Genomic DNA, 18955 nt, shown 5'->3' with positions numbered 1-18955 from the left:
ATGCTTTCCAAACGTTGCCTCACCTCATTAAAAAAAAATGATGCCCTTGTGAGAATATTGTCCTTAATGTACATATCATTGAATTCTTATAAGTGCTTTCATGAAAACATGCAGAGCACAAACTGTTGCAAATAGTTCACACTCATGTATTGCAAAGGTTCCTTAAAAAAATGACTCTCAGGGAAGCTTTCCAACATTTCTGGGGGTGGCAGAGTTTTTGCACTCCAGTAGCCCACTGACCCCCCTCTATCCCCCTTCCCGCCCCAGACACACACATACACACACACACACACACACACACACACACACACACACACACACACACACACACACACACACACACACACACACACACAAATTCCAGCCCCAGCCTCAGTGCAGATCATGAAAAGCCACTTTGACATTAATCTTCCCTGGTTCAAAGCCACAGGGCTAATGAGATCCCCTCAGTCGCCATTCCTAACAAGTGGGAATGCATGTGGTTGCACGTATGACAGTAAGAAAGACAGTAAAAAAAAAAACTTGAATAATGAATACATGGTAGAATTAGAATAATAATAAGGTGTTCATTTGTGATCAGATCACATTTATTTGGGTAAAATGCAGGAGTACAGATACTTAAACATGTATTCCAGTCCAAGGGTTGGTATGTGTTACGTGGGACACAATGTGGTAGCAGTGGGAATTTAGTCACATGCATCTTCCATTGTTTCTCTCTCACCCAGACCACTTTATTAGCCTGTTTCCTGTGATACGCTTGATGGTTCCAGACAGTGAATCTGTGTATACATGTGTGTGTGTGTGTGTGAGAGACTACAAGGGTGTGTGTGTGTGTTCGATCGTGCTCCAACTTGCCTGAGGATATCTTCTTGCATAGTGGTGGATGTCTGCCCTGCATTCTCAGGGCAAAAATATTGAGGCACCACATACCGAAGCAATTCAGATAAAAAGGCCCACACACATGATGGAATTGTTAGCATGAGCATTAGCTCAGAGGAAAAGTTCATGCCATACAGAATAGGACATGACTTCACAGACCAGCTTCAGTGCAGATTTTGAACGTGTGACTTGACCAGTTTGTTTAGTTGCTCTTCAAAGTGTATAAGCCATGGCCTAAAGTGCCTGGTGCTAGTGCAGTATTGGCATGTCCAGCTCCACTCTGCTAGTTTGATAGCACATAATCCTGGCATGAAGTCTAACAAATGGTGCAAAAGGGAGAAAGGGAGAATGGCACAAATATGTTACTGTAACAAAAAACATTAACCACTTTGTAAATCTACTCTGTTCATATGATTTCTTTCATTTAATGGTCAAACATTTGCATTAATGTCTATACAATCACCTTAAATGTATGTCCCATCTACATAAAGTTCCCTGCGCACATGTCTAATCTTGTTGCTGGTAGGGCGTATGGAAAAACCATGCACCAACTACCAAGTGATTTAAAACCTTTTTCTTTTTCCTGTAATTTTGTCTTCTATGGGGGGAAAAATGCATTCTCAATCTAAACCCTTGGAATGGAAACATTTTCATGAAACATCCATTTTCAACTCTGTTTATCATGCCGACTTCAAAGACTTTCAGGAGCATTAAAGAAGTGCCTTTGAGAACTTAATTGTAGGTTTTATAAAACGCAATTCATAAACCAGGAGGGTACTTTAAATGCTACACCTTTAACGTTTAGGTCTAATGTTACACCCCATCTATAAGGGTTTCAACACAACATGAAAGTTAAATAGTTTATTGCTCCATGGTCCCCAAACCAAGTGTGAACCCATCATTAGCAAATAAATGAATTGATTTATTACACCACAAAATGTGGCAATAAGTGAAAGCACTGAGAGTTAACCAAGGCATAACAACAGCAAACATAATCTAACTCCATATGTCCTTACCAGAGGGGGTACACAGGGACCCACTGAAGCTACAGACCTATTACAGATCAGTGGGTGGGACCTCACTCCCAGAATCGATACTCATCGTCCGCCATATTGCTTGGTAGCTATGCGAACAGGTTCTGTGGAGAAAGTTGAGAAGAACGAAAGTATGATAAAAAATATGTTTGAACTTCAAACTGATATGGATGAAGGAGATTTTGAAGGTCTTGTGATCGAATTGGATGTTCTTGGCTTTCTCTACGAGCCGCAATATAGCGACAGGCAGCAGCAGCCGCACGGTGAGGACAAGGAGCCCAATACAGATTCATGTTTCAACGGGTGAAGTATCCCTTTAAGTATTTTATATACATTTCATGAGGCAGAGGACAAAACTGAGAAGCTGTAGACAGCTTGCTGTCTTAGGATTTTTGGAAAACCCAGAGCAAGTTCAGCCCAGACAGAATGTTTCTTTTAATAGAAATGGTGACGCACTGAGCAATTTATATGGTAACCTGTTTAGTAAATCACAGCATCTGTAACGCTTCAACACCAAGAGTACAAACCCCTTGAGATGTGTCATATTATTTTCAAGGGAATCCTAAAGGACATGTACTAAAGTGTACTCATATGTGGTAATATAAAATAGCATATTTCAGATTCAATGTTCGTAGGCTATTTTGAAAGGCAAGATGTTGAATGATGTTGAACCAACCATCATAAGACGCTCAGGCCAAAACTACAAATCAGTCCTGTCATTATCAGGTCTGAGTCATGAGCATTTGCGTCTCATAAGCCGTTTTCACATCTGCTTTCCTGAAAATTTCCTGAGACTTTCAGGAGGACTGCCCCTGGAATCCTCCTGATCTGGTTGTTCACACATGCACCTCACATTGTGCACTGGGAGCAGGGCCTGCTCCAGCCATTTTGGTGCCCTAGGTGAGATTATGGGGGAAGGGGTTCAGTGGCGCCACTCCAGCATGTGGCGCTCGAGGCGACTGCCTATATGGCCTATGCCCTGACTGGGAGGGCCAGACAAATAGTAGCAATTTTAGGTATGTGTATCTAGTGATACTGGTTGATTAATATTCCTTCAGGATAGGTTTCAGTACCTAAGAGAGGGAAGCTGTCTTTGCAGCCTTTTCATTTTCTAGTACATGCATACAAGTAATATTCCTTTCTAGGTGCCGAGTTTTCAAAGGTGTCTGAAAGTGTCTGTGTCACTTCACCATCGACAAGCCAGACATTCATCAGTAAGACAGCTATGACACGGTGGAAGCTTAAATGGTGATGTCCCAAAGATAAACGCAACATTAGTTAGTAAGTATGTCTATTACTGTGATCATAACACCTGATAGTGTTTTTGTTGTCTTTTCACGTGTCAGTTGCTTGATTCACTGAGGCCAGAGGTCAGTACACATCACATACCTGTCTCAAGAGTTACTACAGGCTGAACCCTCAGGCATCTAAGGGTAAAAGTCAAAGGTTAACTGTTATGAAATTGAAAATAAGCTTTAAATTGAGGTGCAGTATTAACGCAAATGTCAAGAAATGAATGCAGTCAATGAGGGCTGCACAACAAGTAAATGGATCTTGTCAAAATCCAAAAAGTGATAACAACTGAATATAGTCACTATGAAAGAATGTGTGGTAATACACCTGCTGGTCACATTTCTTCTGGATATATGTGACAACAGTCTGTCATCAGACTGTCTTACTGTCTGTCTTTTCTGAAATAGAAGAGCCTCAAAAGATAATCTGATCGTTTTATGAACTACTTTAATTTTGACAGATTTTACAAGACTATAAAACAGAGCTCTCTCACTCTCAGCCCTCTTCATAAACACATTCACCCAAAATATACCCAACATTATTAAATTCTTCTGGGCAAAGTTACAATTCGATGTAACCATTTTTTTTTTAGAACTGATGCAAACAAATAAAATATGTAGGTTTTAGTATTTACCCTCTATTGCCAGTCAGTCAGCCTAAATAATTGTGTATAAATTATCATTTTTGGTTCAGAGCAGCAAGACTCTTAACACAAAAATGTGATTTTGCTATCAACAGCGTACTAAGTGTGATGCTGAAGTGGTTAGAATAACAACACTTTCTAAAGTTATTAAAAGAAAAACACAAACAGTAACATTTTCTACAGCCAAAATTCAAATCATCATAAATCATCCCTCAATCACATGAAACACTTTGCTTTAGATGTGACTTTTTGTGAAGGCATGATGTTCATCAGGAAATTCTTCTTTTCCAATTCCAATTTTTAGATGAAATGATCATTTCACATTTATTCACTGCACTGAGTATTATTTATGTTTACATGTGTAATGTTTATGTGTCACATTTTAGTTGCTAATTTATATTCTTTCGCCTTGTTGTTTGAGGAGGGACAGTAACAAGTCTGACAGTGTAGCATTACTCATGCAGCTTCAGCACCTGTAGCTAGTGTAATATCAGAGTGAAGTGCTGTGTTGTCTGGTCTTGCTTATGCTGGTGTTGATTAGAGTTCAATAAAGACAACTGTTGGAAGAGATATTTTAACCTGCTTTTTACCCACAGCGAGATGAACTGGGGAAAAAAACAAGAAACTATGAATGTGTGTGTGTAAATGGCGGGAATATTATGTAGCCAAAAGCTTTTTTTAAGATTTATTTTTTGGCCTTTATTGGAGAGATAGGACAGTGGATAGTCTCAGAAATCATGGACAGAGAGAGAGAGAGAGAGAGAGAGAGAGAGAGTAGAGTCTGGATTCGAACCTGGGCCGCCAGCTTGGAGGACTACAGCCTCCATACATCAGGCACGCATACTAACCATTGTGCCACCAGCGCCCCAAACGGTGCCTTTTTGAAGTATGTAAACCATTAAACTATAATTTCTAAAGAGACTAAAGACTATATAAACTTAAAAAACAAGCATTCAGAAATCATGAGGGGAAAAGGTGTGGCCTAGTAGTCTACTTTAATAGTCAATGCAGTGATTATTTTTCAACAAAACTTACTATCAACATTCCATACATAGGTTCCATACCATGATTGAATATCAAAAGGAAAGGTTTGGGCATACAAAGCATCTAATGAAAAACATAAATAATATACATTATGCAACTTCCTGTATCCAGAGATAATAGATTTAGACAAGGTGTTCAACCTGAAAAAGTTCCCCCTAGCAGGAGTCACCTCGACATTCCATTGTTGGTCTACTGGGTCGATGAAATAGATGGTAGCATAAATGGCTGGATGGCTCATTTGTGCCTCTTTTTTTTTCCAGGGTCAATACTGAAAGACCAAAATAAGGAGCTTTATTCCACTTAATGCTTAACAGTTTGCAAACAAGCAGCATTTCTAAGGGAAGATTACATTTTCATGTTGAGTTTATTTATAATGTAGGCCTAAGTGTATTACTTTTAAAATGTCTATTAGTTTCAATGACCATAGGAACCAGGATGTATTAAATTACCTCAGTAACTTGGGTTTTTAAGCATAATCTTTTCTTCTCCTAGAATGTGTTGTATATTCATCACCTGACATGTGTGCCAATCTATTTCTCTGTTTCCACCTGCATCATTTCATTCAATTATAGAAAAATAGCACTTCCTTTCCTTGCAGTTTCTTTCTTTCGCCATATATATTTATGCATTCCTCTATTATCTAGAATTTTTTTTGCAGTTTTAACAGTGAATGAAGCAACTTTTTATTGTATTCAATAACAACAATACAGGTACAACTCATAAGTTTACATAATGTGTAAAAAAAGCCATGTTCACAGGGTGCTCTCCCACAGCCCTGTTGCTACCAGATCTTCTTCGAATTTGACTGTTTGTTTTTGAGACGCATCTTCAGGGCCAGGAGGTCAATGTAGAGGGTCTGATTGAGGACAGCAGAAGCACACAGTAGCCCCCCGTGCAGAGCCCCAGCCATACCATTACAGAATACGTCCTGACCTGCACACAAACACACAGAAACATTAAGCATGGTGCGTCTGTTTCAGTCTGTTGAAACTAATGTACATATGACATCAGTCAGGTCACCTGTTAGGTACAGTCCATCGATGGGTGTCTGTGGACGTGTCCTAGCAATTGTTTCTGGGGTGAAACGCTCCAAGTTGTGTTCAGCACCATACATCTCTCCTCTTGGAGCACCCAAATAATGGACATTAGTTAGAGGAGTAGCTGCATCAACCATCACCACCTGGAAAAAAGCATTTATGCAGATTTTGTAGGATTTTCATAGAATTTAAGTTTCTTCAATTTTCACTGCATGCAGCAGAATCTGTGATAATAAATGATGATCAAGTCAACAGCAATATTTTAGACTGGCAACATGCGATCACAGAAAACCCATTCATTTTATATTTTGATTCAGTAATGTTTACATACTGTATAAAACAATTCTTGTATGTTCGAGTGTTTTTGAAATATACCCTGGCCTTTAATAGCAGGTTGACAAGTGACACCTTTGCAATTGTCATTTTACCAATAAAAGGTCATGGGGTATGTCAAAATCCATACAAAAAAAAAGTTAGTAAACATTGTCTTAAGAAAAAAATACTATAAAAATCTAAGGTCTGGGGGCAGAGAAACAAAATTAAAAATAAAACTGGAAAATTATATTCATAGCAATTGTCTGTTGATAAAGCTTGCATATTAACAAATCCTATAATCCATGATATTAAAATGAATTATCTAAAGAAATTTAAAAAGTATAGCTAAATAGGCCAACTTAAACAACTATTTAAAATGTTAATGTTGCTAATGTTCATTTTAACATTCAACTTCAAACAGTTTAACTTGAACCTATAAATCATGGCTAGCTACATCAGATACAATAATGCTGGTCTGAGTTGTGTTTTATCATTTATTTTTATGGCTTATTTCTATCAGGAAAGAGTAAGTTTAGCTTCTCCTTCCAAAATAATACGAAAGGACTACATGGCTGGCTCCCTGGGGACCCCAATACAAACAACAGTAAGAACAACTATCAAGGCAAAACATTAACCTACTTAAAACACTTAAAAGTGATCGAATTGATGATATTTACAAATACCAGATATTGTTTTAGTTAAGTTAACTTATTTGCAAATTGTATAGAGGGAGGTTGAACTGTGTCTGATGCATCTTTGCTAGTGTGGTTGAAAATAGTTGAGTGACCCCCATAAACTTGTTCTTCTGCATTAGGTCCCTCACTAGGACCCCAATGAGATTATTATTTTAAAATAGCAAAAAAAAATTAAAAAGATCTGGGTATAACAGTTGTTTAGATCAGCTAGGTAGGCATGGATGGAGGAATCACAAAAGGGCTAAAATGTAGCTGTATGCACAAGCACACATTTATCCAAATACAAACACTGACAAACACCTTGTCTTGCAGTTGAGGGAAAATTGTTAGTGCCCAGTCCAGCATCTCCTGGGCCATGCTGTCTTTCAGACTTTTGTAGTCCTCTCCCCTTTTGCCGAGCTTTGTCCCCTCCCATTCTTCGAACCACTCATAGCGTGCCATGGTCAGCAAAGTCATACAGGACTTACCTGCAAAGAGATACACAGGGAAATGAAGAAAGAATGTGACAGCTTATTAAACATTCAATCATCTTACGAAGACAACTTTTTCACATCAAAAAGAAGCTGATTATAGGTTACCTTAAACCAGCCTTTCCCAAACTTAAGACTGACGCGGCCCGCTTTGAAATACAAAATTACTCCGGGGCCAATTATAATTTTTTTTTATGACTACAGCTTTAACTTTCAGTAAGGGTAAATTATTGGACGTTACAACATGATTTTATGGCAAGATAGACACAAAAGTTTTGTAAACATGTCCATGAATAGTCATGACACACCTTACTAATAACTTCAAGGGTTGACTCATGGTAATCATTTTATTTGTAAAATTGGAGGTCTTTTCGCGGCCCACCTGCAGTACCCACACAGCCCACCAGGGGGCCGCAGCCCACACTTGGGCCCAAGCACTGCCTTAAACCATTATGGGTAACCCAAGAAAACAACAAAACATCAAGTACAAATTTTACCTCCCAGGTACTGACACAAATGATTACAGTGGTATTTCATTAGTTGTATAACTCTGCCTTCTTTTTGGTACCAACATGCACTATCAATAACAAGCATTACTTTTTAGCTTGAAGCAGACAATGAAGCAGCCTGATGGGGATGCTCAAATCAGACAGTGGCATCAGTGAGGGCAGTCATTTAAAGAAGGAAAACATCAACAGCATCTACATCCTAGCCAACTACTTTTGATTAACTAATCATGTGATTTATTCAAGAATACATTCAGAAGGTTGATCTGAAGACAGAGCTTAAAGATGGCAAGGCAGTCAAAGAAGACAAATGTGATACTAGATTTTAAACTAACAAAAACTTATTTAAAAAAAAAAATTACAAAGTATAAACTTAGTTTTGAATATAGGTTCCAGCTTCTGTCAACCAAGTCAAACACCTCCCTCTGTTGTGTTAATTTGCTTTATACTGAACACTTAAGGCAGAGTGTTACACATTGCTCAAAACCTCACTGATGTTGTACTTGATGTCAGAATTCATTCATCTAGTCCATTTAGATTATTGGTCAAGACTAATTGATGTATAATGTGAGTTACCTGGTTGTCTGATGCTGGATGTAGGATCTTTGGCAGATGGAAAGGTGATGAACATCATGGGAATGTTGCCCAGTACCTCCTCTTTGCTCAATGAAGAGTATTTCTCCATTCTTAACACAATGAGTAAACAAAAACGTACACAAACACAAGGTTAGCAAGTGGAGCAGGAGCAAAAGTTGATGTAATACAAAACACAATAACATGGAGAAAGGGAAATGTTAATTATGATGAAATGTGGGTTTTACCCAAGATCTCATAACCATAAAACTTATTGAATTTGCACAATAACTTAAATATGACAATATATTCAGTAATAGCTCAATGATACAAGAAGTCTAAGGATTGAAGAATATATAAGACACCTACAAATACATAATAACTTTGTTTTTTTAAACTCTTGTTTTTGGTCCGTCTGCCTTTTGTGAGGTATTTGTTGTTGTTGGCCATGAAGTGTACATTTGTTATATAAAAACATGAAAAATACATATACAGTATATATAAAAACTTACAGTACATCCAAATCATTGTCTTTGTACATCCAGAAGTTGGTGGAAACAATCCCAAGCTCCTCTTTTGTTCCATCAAGTCCAACAAAGACCAGGAAAGAGCCCATACCATGACGCACCATACCCAAAAGTGATTGGATCTCTATTCACACAAGGAAACATGCAGAGGACAGAACAGATACAGGGACCATTAAGTTGTTGCAGCCAAAGTCCACAGGGTATGAATGAATTATATTTACTCTTATTAATGACACTGAAACCTTTTAACAACAAAATCTCCCCTTTCTATGTTCTTTCTGTTCACTATTTTATTGTTGATGCTTGTTTTTCACAAGTTGAGCTGATCCATTTTGTACCACCTGCAACTTAATGATTACTTTCAACACTTACATTAATTTGCTGAATATATACATACATGTACTTTTGCAAATGAAAATAACAAGTAAATAGCTGATAGCAAAAACAAGAATTGGTAGAGAAAGTTGTATTTAAAGTTATAAAATCTGTGTAGCAGAGTAAAAATTGGCTGACACTAAATGAGTACCTGTGATTTGTTCTTAAGTTCTAATTCTTTCACTACTAATAAATGTGTACAGTTATTCTGTGCGTTGACTGGCTCTGCCTCTCCAAAATCTCTCCTTCAACATCCTTTTCGTCCTGCCTGTGGTGCAGCAGACTAGGGTGAAGCTGCATCTTCTTGATCATTTCAGCCTCCCTATATGAAGAGTTGTGTGGGTCTCAGTGAGGCTGCTTCTTAACTGGTTCTTGTGTCAGGTCTCCGAAGTTATTTAAAATGTTAGAGCTATATCAGGGCTGGAAGAAATGCAGCCATGCACCTACTGTTTGTATTCTATTTTACATTATTAGTTATTCAAAGAAATTCATTCCAAGGACTGGCTTAAAAATATGCAATTATCAGTTCCACTTTAGTGATCTGCCATTGTACATTTAAAAAAATACAATTTCAGATAACAACATTAAATAACAAGTCTAGCACATTCTGTATTACCTGGTTTGTGTTGTATGTGCTTGGGCAGAAATTTCTGGAAGGTGTTGAAGATTCCCGCATTGGAAATGACAATCGGGGCACGGACTTCAATCTCCTCTTGTCCTTTTAACACTGTCACACCTTACAGACATAAACAAAAACTGATTATCTTAAGGAAAAATATTTTGATATATATATAAAAAAAAGATAATTTCATAAAGGTTGTATGGTCTTTTGGGGTAAAGTAGAGTGATTCATTATAAAGGCTTGGTATATGCTTTTGTTGACAAGATTTAGCACTTCAACTTGAAGACATGCCTGAAAACAGTCAATCACATGGATCCTGTCCTATCAATATCTTTACTTGCAATTGACTTAAGACATTTCTCTGATAAAATATCTAAACAGGAAGTCAAATTAACAAAGAAAGTTGTGCACACATGCGTTCCAAATTCCACTTCATAAAAGTTTCTGTGTGCCCCTCTTTTTCTCACCATAGACCTTCCCCTGCTGGTTGAGCAGGACGCGCTGTACAGGGGCCCTGACAAGCACAGTCCCCCCTGCCTGCTGAATAACTGGGATCATGTGAAAGGCAAATTCACTGGCACCCCCACGTGGGTAGTACGCTCCACGCTTGTAGTGATGGAGAAGGAGGGCATTGATGAGAAAGCTGGACTCTTTAGGCGGAACACCTAAAATGAAATAATGAAGCGCAATAAGAGGAAAATGCAGAGTGAGTGTGACTGACATATGCAAGTTTGTGTTTTTATTACCATAGAAGAGGTAGGCGGACAGCGCCTTCAAGTCCTTGTTCTGTGTGAGGCGGGACATTACTTCTGAATGGTTGGTCGCTGCTAGGCGGAACACACATGATATGCGATGTAATAGGCCTGTACGGACCAGAAAGTTAACCAGCCAATAGGGAATCATTTTCAGGATGGCAATGAGGGGTGTCCGTTTTGAGGCTACCTGCAAAATGAGGTAAATTATAAGAATCAGAGAGGTTCTAATATTTTAAAATATTTTTCTTAAAGAAGCATTTTAAGTACTTTCAGGCACCTGCTTACTGACATTTGCCTGGCAGTCTCAGCATGCCCTGCTTCCTCCACCTAATACTCTGGCTATCACAACAGAGCCACTTTTCAGAAGCGGGTCTGTCAAAATGTGTCACCTGCTAAAACTAGTAGGCAGTTACTGTCTCTGTATTTCAGTTTTTAAGGTATGATGAAGAAACGTGATAAAACCTTTAAATACATTAGTGAAAAAGGACACTTTGGACTTCACCTAGTAAAGTGCTTTTCTAGTCTTCTTACTACTTAAAGTGCTTTTCACACTGTGTCACATTCACCCATTAACACCACATTCACACGATGGCAGAGTTTGCTATGGGTCTTTTTCAAACCAGCCACTACACCCTCTCCCTATCCACTACCCCTCCATTTGCACGTCCTCACGGAGGGTCCGCCATATTAAGTCCGTCCCAAACCAACTAGCGGGGAGTGGTAGTGGGTTATAAAACCCTCCACCAGCGAGTGTGCACCGATGCCGACTTTTGGATCACGTGCAACGCCTATTGTGTCCGGTCGTCATGGATGAAGCAACCTGTGAGTTCAAGTGTCTATAAACACTGCTCCAACTAAGATAGACATTTAATATCATCATACAGACGTTAACAACTTGTGTTAAGTGTTTTATATTTACAGGGACTGTTGCAAAAACAAAAGAATATTAAATCATGTTGCAGACAACTTTTTGCTGTTAATATTTATTTCTTATTTTTCTACTTTTGATGTCTTTGTGAAATCTCAATTCAACAACAAAAAATACATTTTTTGCTGCTCTGATGTTCAACAATATTATCCTTGTCTTTGCATTAATTGAGGACACCCTGTTCTATGAAATTACAATAAATATAATGAAATTATAAATCACAATAAACAATGTAGGCTCAATCTAATAGTTTTGTTATAAGTCTACACTAATATAACTTACTAAAGAAGAATAATCTAAGATACATCAATATTTTTACAAAATGAATTAGCTAGCTACAAAAAAAAAAAGCCGTTCTCGCAAGATACCGCTCAGTAACCATGGTAACAAACAGTTCCCGTTTCCACCTGAGAGAGGGAAGTTTTTCCCAAAGCCTGCCGCTGTATTTCTACCCTACACCTTGATGAAGGGGTCTTCATTCAGCTGCGAGTGTGACTTCTAACAGAGTGCACTCCGTCACGGAGGGGGAGGGTGTAGGGGTTGGTTTGAAAAAGGGCCTCTGTAAAGTGTCCATCAGTATTAACTAATCCCATTCATATGCATTACCATGCTGCCTACACAGCAGCAGGAGCAAGTGTGAGGTTCACACTCAAAGGAAACTTCAACATGTGCCTGCAAGAGCTGGGGATTGAACCCCGGCATCCCAGTTGAGAGACTACCACTGAGCCGCAGCCGCTCAGGTATGTTGGACATGAAGTAAGACAAAGAAAAATGTATAGGAGAGGATCTTTGAATTAACTACCTTGATTGTTCTATTAAACTCTGCCTATACTGACTGTTTTATCTCCACTTTCCCTTTCATCTCTATCAATTAGTCACAATAATCATTACCTCCCTCCCATTCTACCTTCATCAATCTGGCAAATTCATCAATGGAGTCCTCTTCTCCTGGAAACTGCTTCTTCAGGCTAGCTGCCATCTCAGTCTTCCCTGCATGGATGTGATACTCCCTTTGAATTAGATAAATAAAAAGGGAAGATGGGTCAGAAAATGTGGAACATATTTTGATTAATTTGAAGACAGGTTATTTGCCCAGCGCAGATACTTTCAAATTAGCCTTATAGGAAATATTGTTCATTTTCAGGTTTTCTTCTGTTGTAGTTTATAACTTGTCATTTATACTTAATGATAAATAATGTTCTCATAAGCTATGCACAGCAAATACAGAAAGAAAATAAAACAACGATGAGAAGAAAGAAAGAATCAAGAACAACAGTTGCAAGACATGCCTTACCTGCGTTTGTCATGCTGACCCAGAATCAGTGTGTCAAAGTGCTGTTCCAGGCGTGTGAACTGTAGTTGTCCATCTGTGATCTGATCCAGGGCAACCTTTAACATGCTGTTTTCATGAAGCTGGCCTAGGTAATGAATACCTGTGGGTAACAGGAGAGAGATTTTTATAGTGTTAAAAACAACCCTGTCCTACAGTTTATAGCATAAGGAGTTACAGTTTGTGTATGTGTTATGTTCCCCCCCACATTAACATAACCAGTGTAGTATAAACAAGGTGAGTGAGTATTGTGGTCAGTCAGGTAAGACGGAGCCCTAAAATACTTCACTTGTTCTTATATCTAGAAGGCATTACATTAATACATTTGTTAATTTTTCTGTCTCTGGGTTAGATACAAGTCATCCACTGAAATAAATGTTGACACTTAAAGGCTCATTGTAGCTGCAGTGAAAGTATTTGCGTGTGTTTGTTTGCCTTCTTACCCACATCAAACTCGAATCCCTTATTCTGGAAGGTGTGAGTGCAGCCCCCCGCTTGATCGTGTTGCTCCAGAACTACAACCCTTTTCCCAGCTTTGGACAAAAGGGCTGCTGCAGACAAACCTCCCACACCACTTCCAATAACTATTGCGTCCAACTCAGGGGGAACTCTGTCTACACGAAACCCTGTGAGAAAGCACACATTACACATTTAGTAGAGGGTTGTGAGACTGGTTTAGAAAGATGTTTTCTTTACTTATGTATAATTGATCAACTACATTTAATGGCTTCACATGATTCATAGACCCGTATGTTGACTGCAGTTATTCGTGGTATTTTTCAGACACAGTTTTTAGAATAACCAACACTAGAAAGTGTTGTTGCTTCTGCAACTCAGCCGGAGGCCGAGTTTGGCAGGAGAAAAAGATATACCATCTGAACCTAGAGAGGCCTTCTCCAACTGCAGTTCAGAATTTTTCACTTCAGGGCACCATACAGTGATTAACTTATGTCAAAGAAAGCTTACAGGCTTGCATCTTTTTAAAAGTATTTATCTGGACCTACATATCTCAAAATCAGGTAAGGACTGGTCATTTGTTATTCAAGACAGATGTCCCCTGCATCTGGTTGCATAGCAGTCATTGCTGGGCTCCTGAATGACAGAATTATGACAAAGGAGGGCGTCGATGTCAAGAGATCAGAGGAGCAGGGGAAATACCTTTTGGCAGCAGGGGGTGCTGCAGCTTCAATATTCGACAGCTTTACTCACCATCATGCAGCAAAAGTTGACAGAAGGGGAGGAGGTTGGCAGGGGGAGCGTATCGTCACTGGATAGTGAGAACGATAATCTCTAAGACTTATTTAATAAACCAAAAAAAAAAATCAGCTTTTAGGTTTGTGACAATGCACTGCTAGAGCTAGTCCAAGAGCTTTTTTGGGTTTTTTTAAAATCTTTTTTTATTATATAGCATGTATATATATATATAGAGAGTTGGTTGTTTCTCATCTGTAAGATTGGGGTTGTATCCCAACTCCTGCAGTCACATGTCTAAGTGTCCTCAGGCAAACTGAAATCCCTGCTATGCCGGTAGTGTGTGACTGGATTAGTACTGATGACAGCCTCTGTCATCAGTGTGTGAGTTGGTTAAAGTGAGATGGAGTGAAAGAGCAGTTGAGTAGTCAGACAACTAGAGTAATCCATGTCCATTTACCAGGTACAAAAAATAATGACATTTAAATACCCAAACCTAATTTGAGAATTCTGGCACAGTGTTTTGACAGGTTACTTATAAGCCTACTTGAGTTTGGATGTTTATACTTCATTACCCCCCCTCTGATCCCAATGGAGTCATTATAGAGGAAGTGAGACACACATGTCCTTGGCTCATAAAATCATTGTAGTATTTTTTTTTTTTTTTTTATTTTTTTTTAAATAGTCAAGCTGGTTATCTAATGGGAGTACATGAAAGGTGTACTGGTAGGTCTTTGACAGATTTTGAGATACCAGTCTGGACCAAATTTCAAATCCAAGGCCCAGGCAGAAACAGCAGGGCTTCTCAGTCAAGGTAATTAAAAACAGGGCTTTGTGACAATCCTTCAGCACATCCTTCAGAACAACAGAGTACCCTTTTACGTCTCTCTTTGCCCAAACCATCTCCCCTGATCACAGTCCAAGGCAGACATCACTTAGAGCAGTTGCTCTCAGCGTTAAATATTAGTAGTTCAAAGCTCATTGCATCTACTGCCAGCAAAAATTGGTTCTTTTTTGTGTAAGAAGCTAACCCTAACCCATAGAAAACATATCTGCTAGCATTTATTTTCCTTGTTTTCCAAATTAGTCAGAAATAAAAATTATATTTCAACAGCCCAAGCAACAATCATTTAAATGCTACACTTGTGTTTTTGATACAGTCAAAAATATTAAAAGTTCAAAATTAGTTGAGTTTTGAAGGATAATACGAAGCTCAGGTGGACAGTACAATTAAATTTGCCAGTAATAAAGAGACACAATGATCCTTAGGGTTCTAGACTGTCAGAAACAACCTCTTACCTCTCTTCAGCCTTTCATCCCTCTCTCTGCTGTCTGTGACCAAGGGCCCAGGTGGCCTCAGGGACTTTTCGCTGAACACCTTGTAGCGTTGCCCAGTGATCAGAAAGAACATGATGACCGCTGCCAGCATTGCGCAGCTTAGGAAACCAAGCAGCCACCACCACATGGTTTCTCCACAATAGAGCACTGGCAACTGGATGAAAAAAAAAAAAAAACAACTGTAGAAAAACAGTTGTGAGGTAGACTGAGAGAGTAATCCAAAATGAGAAAAGATGGGGAGAGGGTAGGGCTGAAAGATGTCTTCCACGAAAGGCTCTCCCTTTTAAAAGAGTGGCTAACTGTAGATGAGGAATTATTAAAAGGGAGGGGGTGGAGAAAAGTGAAAGGAGGGAAAAGTCATATTCAATTAATGGAAGCAAGTCAAGGAACACGTAACACGTGACATTTTGGTAATTCCAACTCCTCAAAAAGCTGATATCACATTCTCCACACTTCAGACATGAGACCTGCAGAGAAGAGAGAGCTGGCTGTTTGTCACTTCACATCAAGAATTGATTCGCTGCTTGTTACTTAAATGCCTCAGGGTGGTTATATTTTACAGACATATTACTGTAGCTGACATCATATTGGTTCCTCTCCACATAATTGGAAACAAAGATTCATTTAGAGTGGCTCTTAATCAGTTACTAAAAGGGCACTTGGATGATTTGGTTTGGTTGAATTTCTTTAATGCCGAGTGTCCGTTAAAAACTATAAAGAAACGCTTTGTACCAGGCCTTTGATGCTGTTGTAGGAAAGATAGTAGTGTAAAATAAATGATAACAATTAAGCTACTTAGCGTATCTGTTACATCCGGGGAAAAATTAAGGAACTGGATTAACTTACAGTATTTAATAATCAAAAAGGCCAAAGGCAAACAAAAACTTACTTCCAAAAGCTCAACAAAAAAACACAAGGCTCAAAAACAGGGAGCCACACAGGCGCACGAACAAAAACTGACACTGCAACATACAACAATCAACACTGGCTACTTACAACATACAATGCACTGACACAGGAGGGAAGAAACACAGTTTGACAGGGGTAATCAGACACAGGTGAGACTAATGACACAGGTGAAGACAAAGAGGGCAATCACACTGGAGGGAAACACACAGAGGCAGGAGTAAACACAAGACAAGAAACACTGGAGACTAGAACTACAACATAAATCAAGAAACACGAAGATACACAGTGAACTCAAGAAAGTAACATAACCACTAGAACAAAGAAACACAAGGATGAAAAAAACTACAAAATAAAACAGGAAATACTTAAGACTAAACTATGAAACATTAAGACAAAAAAAAACACACACAAGGGAAACATGCAACACTAGGATGGACAGGAGAAATGAAAACATGGAAACCTAAACACTGAAATACAAAACTAAATAAGACCAAATCATGACAGTATCTGTATCAATCATATCGTAGGCTATGAGGTATTACTGGAAATGATTCGTTTTCAAAATGTAGAACAAAGCTGCTCTGTCATAGATTGCGCAGGCAGGCTACGGAAAGTCCGACAAAAATACGCACAAACACACCAAACTTTCCCCGCTCCCCTCCAGCAACATCGCGTAATTTAAAGCTAACCATAACCCTCTTTTTCCCTCCTCGTTTCCACAGCGTGACCAAGGGTGCACACTTTGGGTTCTACTTTGAACCTATGAGCAAACATTTGAACTACAGTAGCGTGACGTCCTACTGAGAGTGCGTTTTCATATTTACCACGCTACCTCTCGTTTGCGTTTTTTGGGGTGTGAAAATCAGGGCTCCAATTTCCACAAATCAAAAAATTGGAACTGGCAGAATTAAATGGTCACATTAATCTAGCCTAGTAATTAAATATTTCTGAATGTAATGGAAATGTTGACATCAAATTTGTTTTTGTGGTTGGCAAAAAATGTGATTAGCCTAAAAATACTAAAAATGTAATAGGCCTAGGCCACTAATAGTGTAGTCGGCCAAATCTTGCTATATTTTTTAGATACTCATGATGTAATAAGATGACAAGACAATCTGTTCATTATTCGAGTAATTAACAATAGGGATGGGATACTGACCTAAAAGATAGTAGTTGGCCTTTAGAGGTCAGTATTCTGTTATTTTTATGTTTAAGAGAAGATTTAGTTAATATGCAACTACTTTTTTTTAAGACCACATTTTTCCGAATTTCAGTTTTTTACACATTCATTTGTTAAGTTTTCACTGTAAGGGACAACACGCACCGGGAACATGTCTGCTTTTGTGCTAAAGATACGGACACAGCGCCAACTTTATTTATAGAGTAGACTTTCCCTGGGAGGTTGAGACGTGTGATATCCATTAATTGGAGCACACCATCCGCTCCCCCTTTTTTTAAAATGGGAACCACCACTCCTGTCTGCCACTCCACAGGCACTGTCACACACCTCCACGTGGCATTGAAGAGGCATGTAAACCAAACAAGCCCAACAAGGTCCAGAGCATTTAGCTTCTCCGGGCGAATCTCAATACATTTACTTAAAAACATATTTTAATTTCACCCTTTAATTTCTAAACAAAAATTTAATTGAATTTAAAAAAATGTTTTAGTAGAGATTTATCTTTCTATTTAGAGATTTTATAAAGAAAACACAAAACCATATACTTCAGATGAAATGTTTAATGTTTCCCAATTACACACTTAATCACAAGTTCAGTTTCTTTTAAATTGTCAATCTGTAAAAACTTTTAAAAAAGAAAATCGTGTGTGTGTTTGTTGTGTTTGATTTAAAAAAAACAAATATTGGCATTTTTGGCAATGCACTGTTCTCTTTATACACATTCTATTTATCTCTGTTTGATTTCATTGGTTTGATTAGGGATACATTTTACTAGATCTGTTAGTTGGGAAGCCATTTGCTTTTGAATGTCTCATTTTTCAGGACCGTTATGTTACCTTTATGAGGGGTCCCTACAACATTGTAATGTCCTTGTTATATTTGGCTGTATGTATGTGTGTGTATTACTTCACTTTACTTTTTGTATAGGCTCAAGTGTGCTGCAGCCTTTCCTCTGGTATTCTCCCTGTATACTTGTACTGTTCTATTTAACCTTGGACTTGACTCATGTTGCCATTATTTAATGGTTATTTTGTCAATTAAAGCCATGTGCTTGTAGTGTGTTTTACTGTTTTACTATTGGGAACTATTGGAAGAATGGAACCAACTTTGTGGATCTAAGTAAAGTTAACAGTAAAGTTACCCCTAACCACAAATTCTGCTTAGTGGCCTCTTGATCTTGTCATTAAATCTTGTTGTTGTTGTGGTCAAATCAAAAATACATCATGTAAGTGTTAAAATGTCAGAAACTATACTTCTTGCTAAATAAAAGTACGTCTCACAATAAAAACAACACAGAAAATGTATCACAGC

General features: G+C 38.4%; 1 protein-coding gene across 1 annotated transcript; it reads right to left on the bottom strand.

The window, feature by feature from the left end:
- Window positions 1-4825: 4825 nt before the first annotated feature.
- On the bottom strand, window positions 4826-16576 carry LOC109995774 (all-trans-retinol 13,14-reductase). The gene is made up of 13 exons (XM_020649612.3): window positions 16445-16576; window positions 15517-15709; window positions 13470-13652; window positions 12991-13129; window positions 12604-12706; window positions 10760-10955; window positions 10481-10678; window positions 10008-10127; window positions 9002-9140; window positions 8493-8602; window positions 7241-7407; window positions 5914-6073; window positions 4826-5826 (listed from the first exon to the last, which is right to left on the bottom strand). The coding sequence occupies exons 2-13, from the start codon at window positions 15680-15682 to the stop codon at window positions 5675-5677; spliced, it is 1833 nt and encodes a 610-aa protein (XP_020505268.2). The 5' UTR covers window positions 15683-15709; window positions 16445-16576; the 3' UTR covers window positions 4826-5674.
- Between the last annotated feature and the right edge of the window lie 2379 nt (window positions 16577-18955).

This window comes from Labrus bergylta, chromosome 16 (genome assembly GCF_963930695.1).
Source record: "Labrus bergylta chromosome 16, fLabBer1.1, whole genome shotgun sequence".
Classification (NCBI taxonomy): Eukaryota; Metazoa; Chordata; class Actinopteri; order Labriformes; family Labridae; genus Labrus; species Labrus bergylta.
The sequence above is the reverse complement of the archived record's forward strand: the minus strand, read 5'-3'. Positions and strand labels throughout refer to the sequence as shown.

Bases quoted from the DNA above. Each gene is read 5' to 3' on its own strand.
- LOC109995774 (XM_020649612.3), bottom strand. From the start codon at position 15,682: ATGTGGTGGTGGCTGCTTGGTTTCCTAAGCTGCGCAATGCTGGCAGCG. The intron at 10,956-12,603 runs GTAGAATGGGAG...CTCATTTTGCAG, and splicing joins AATTTGCCAGATTGATGAAG to GTAGCCTCAAAACGGACACC. The intron at 10,128-10,480 runs GTGAGAAAAAGA...TATGTCTGTAAG, and splicing joins CCAGCAGGGGAAGGTCTATG to GTGTGACAGTGTTAAAAGGA.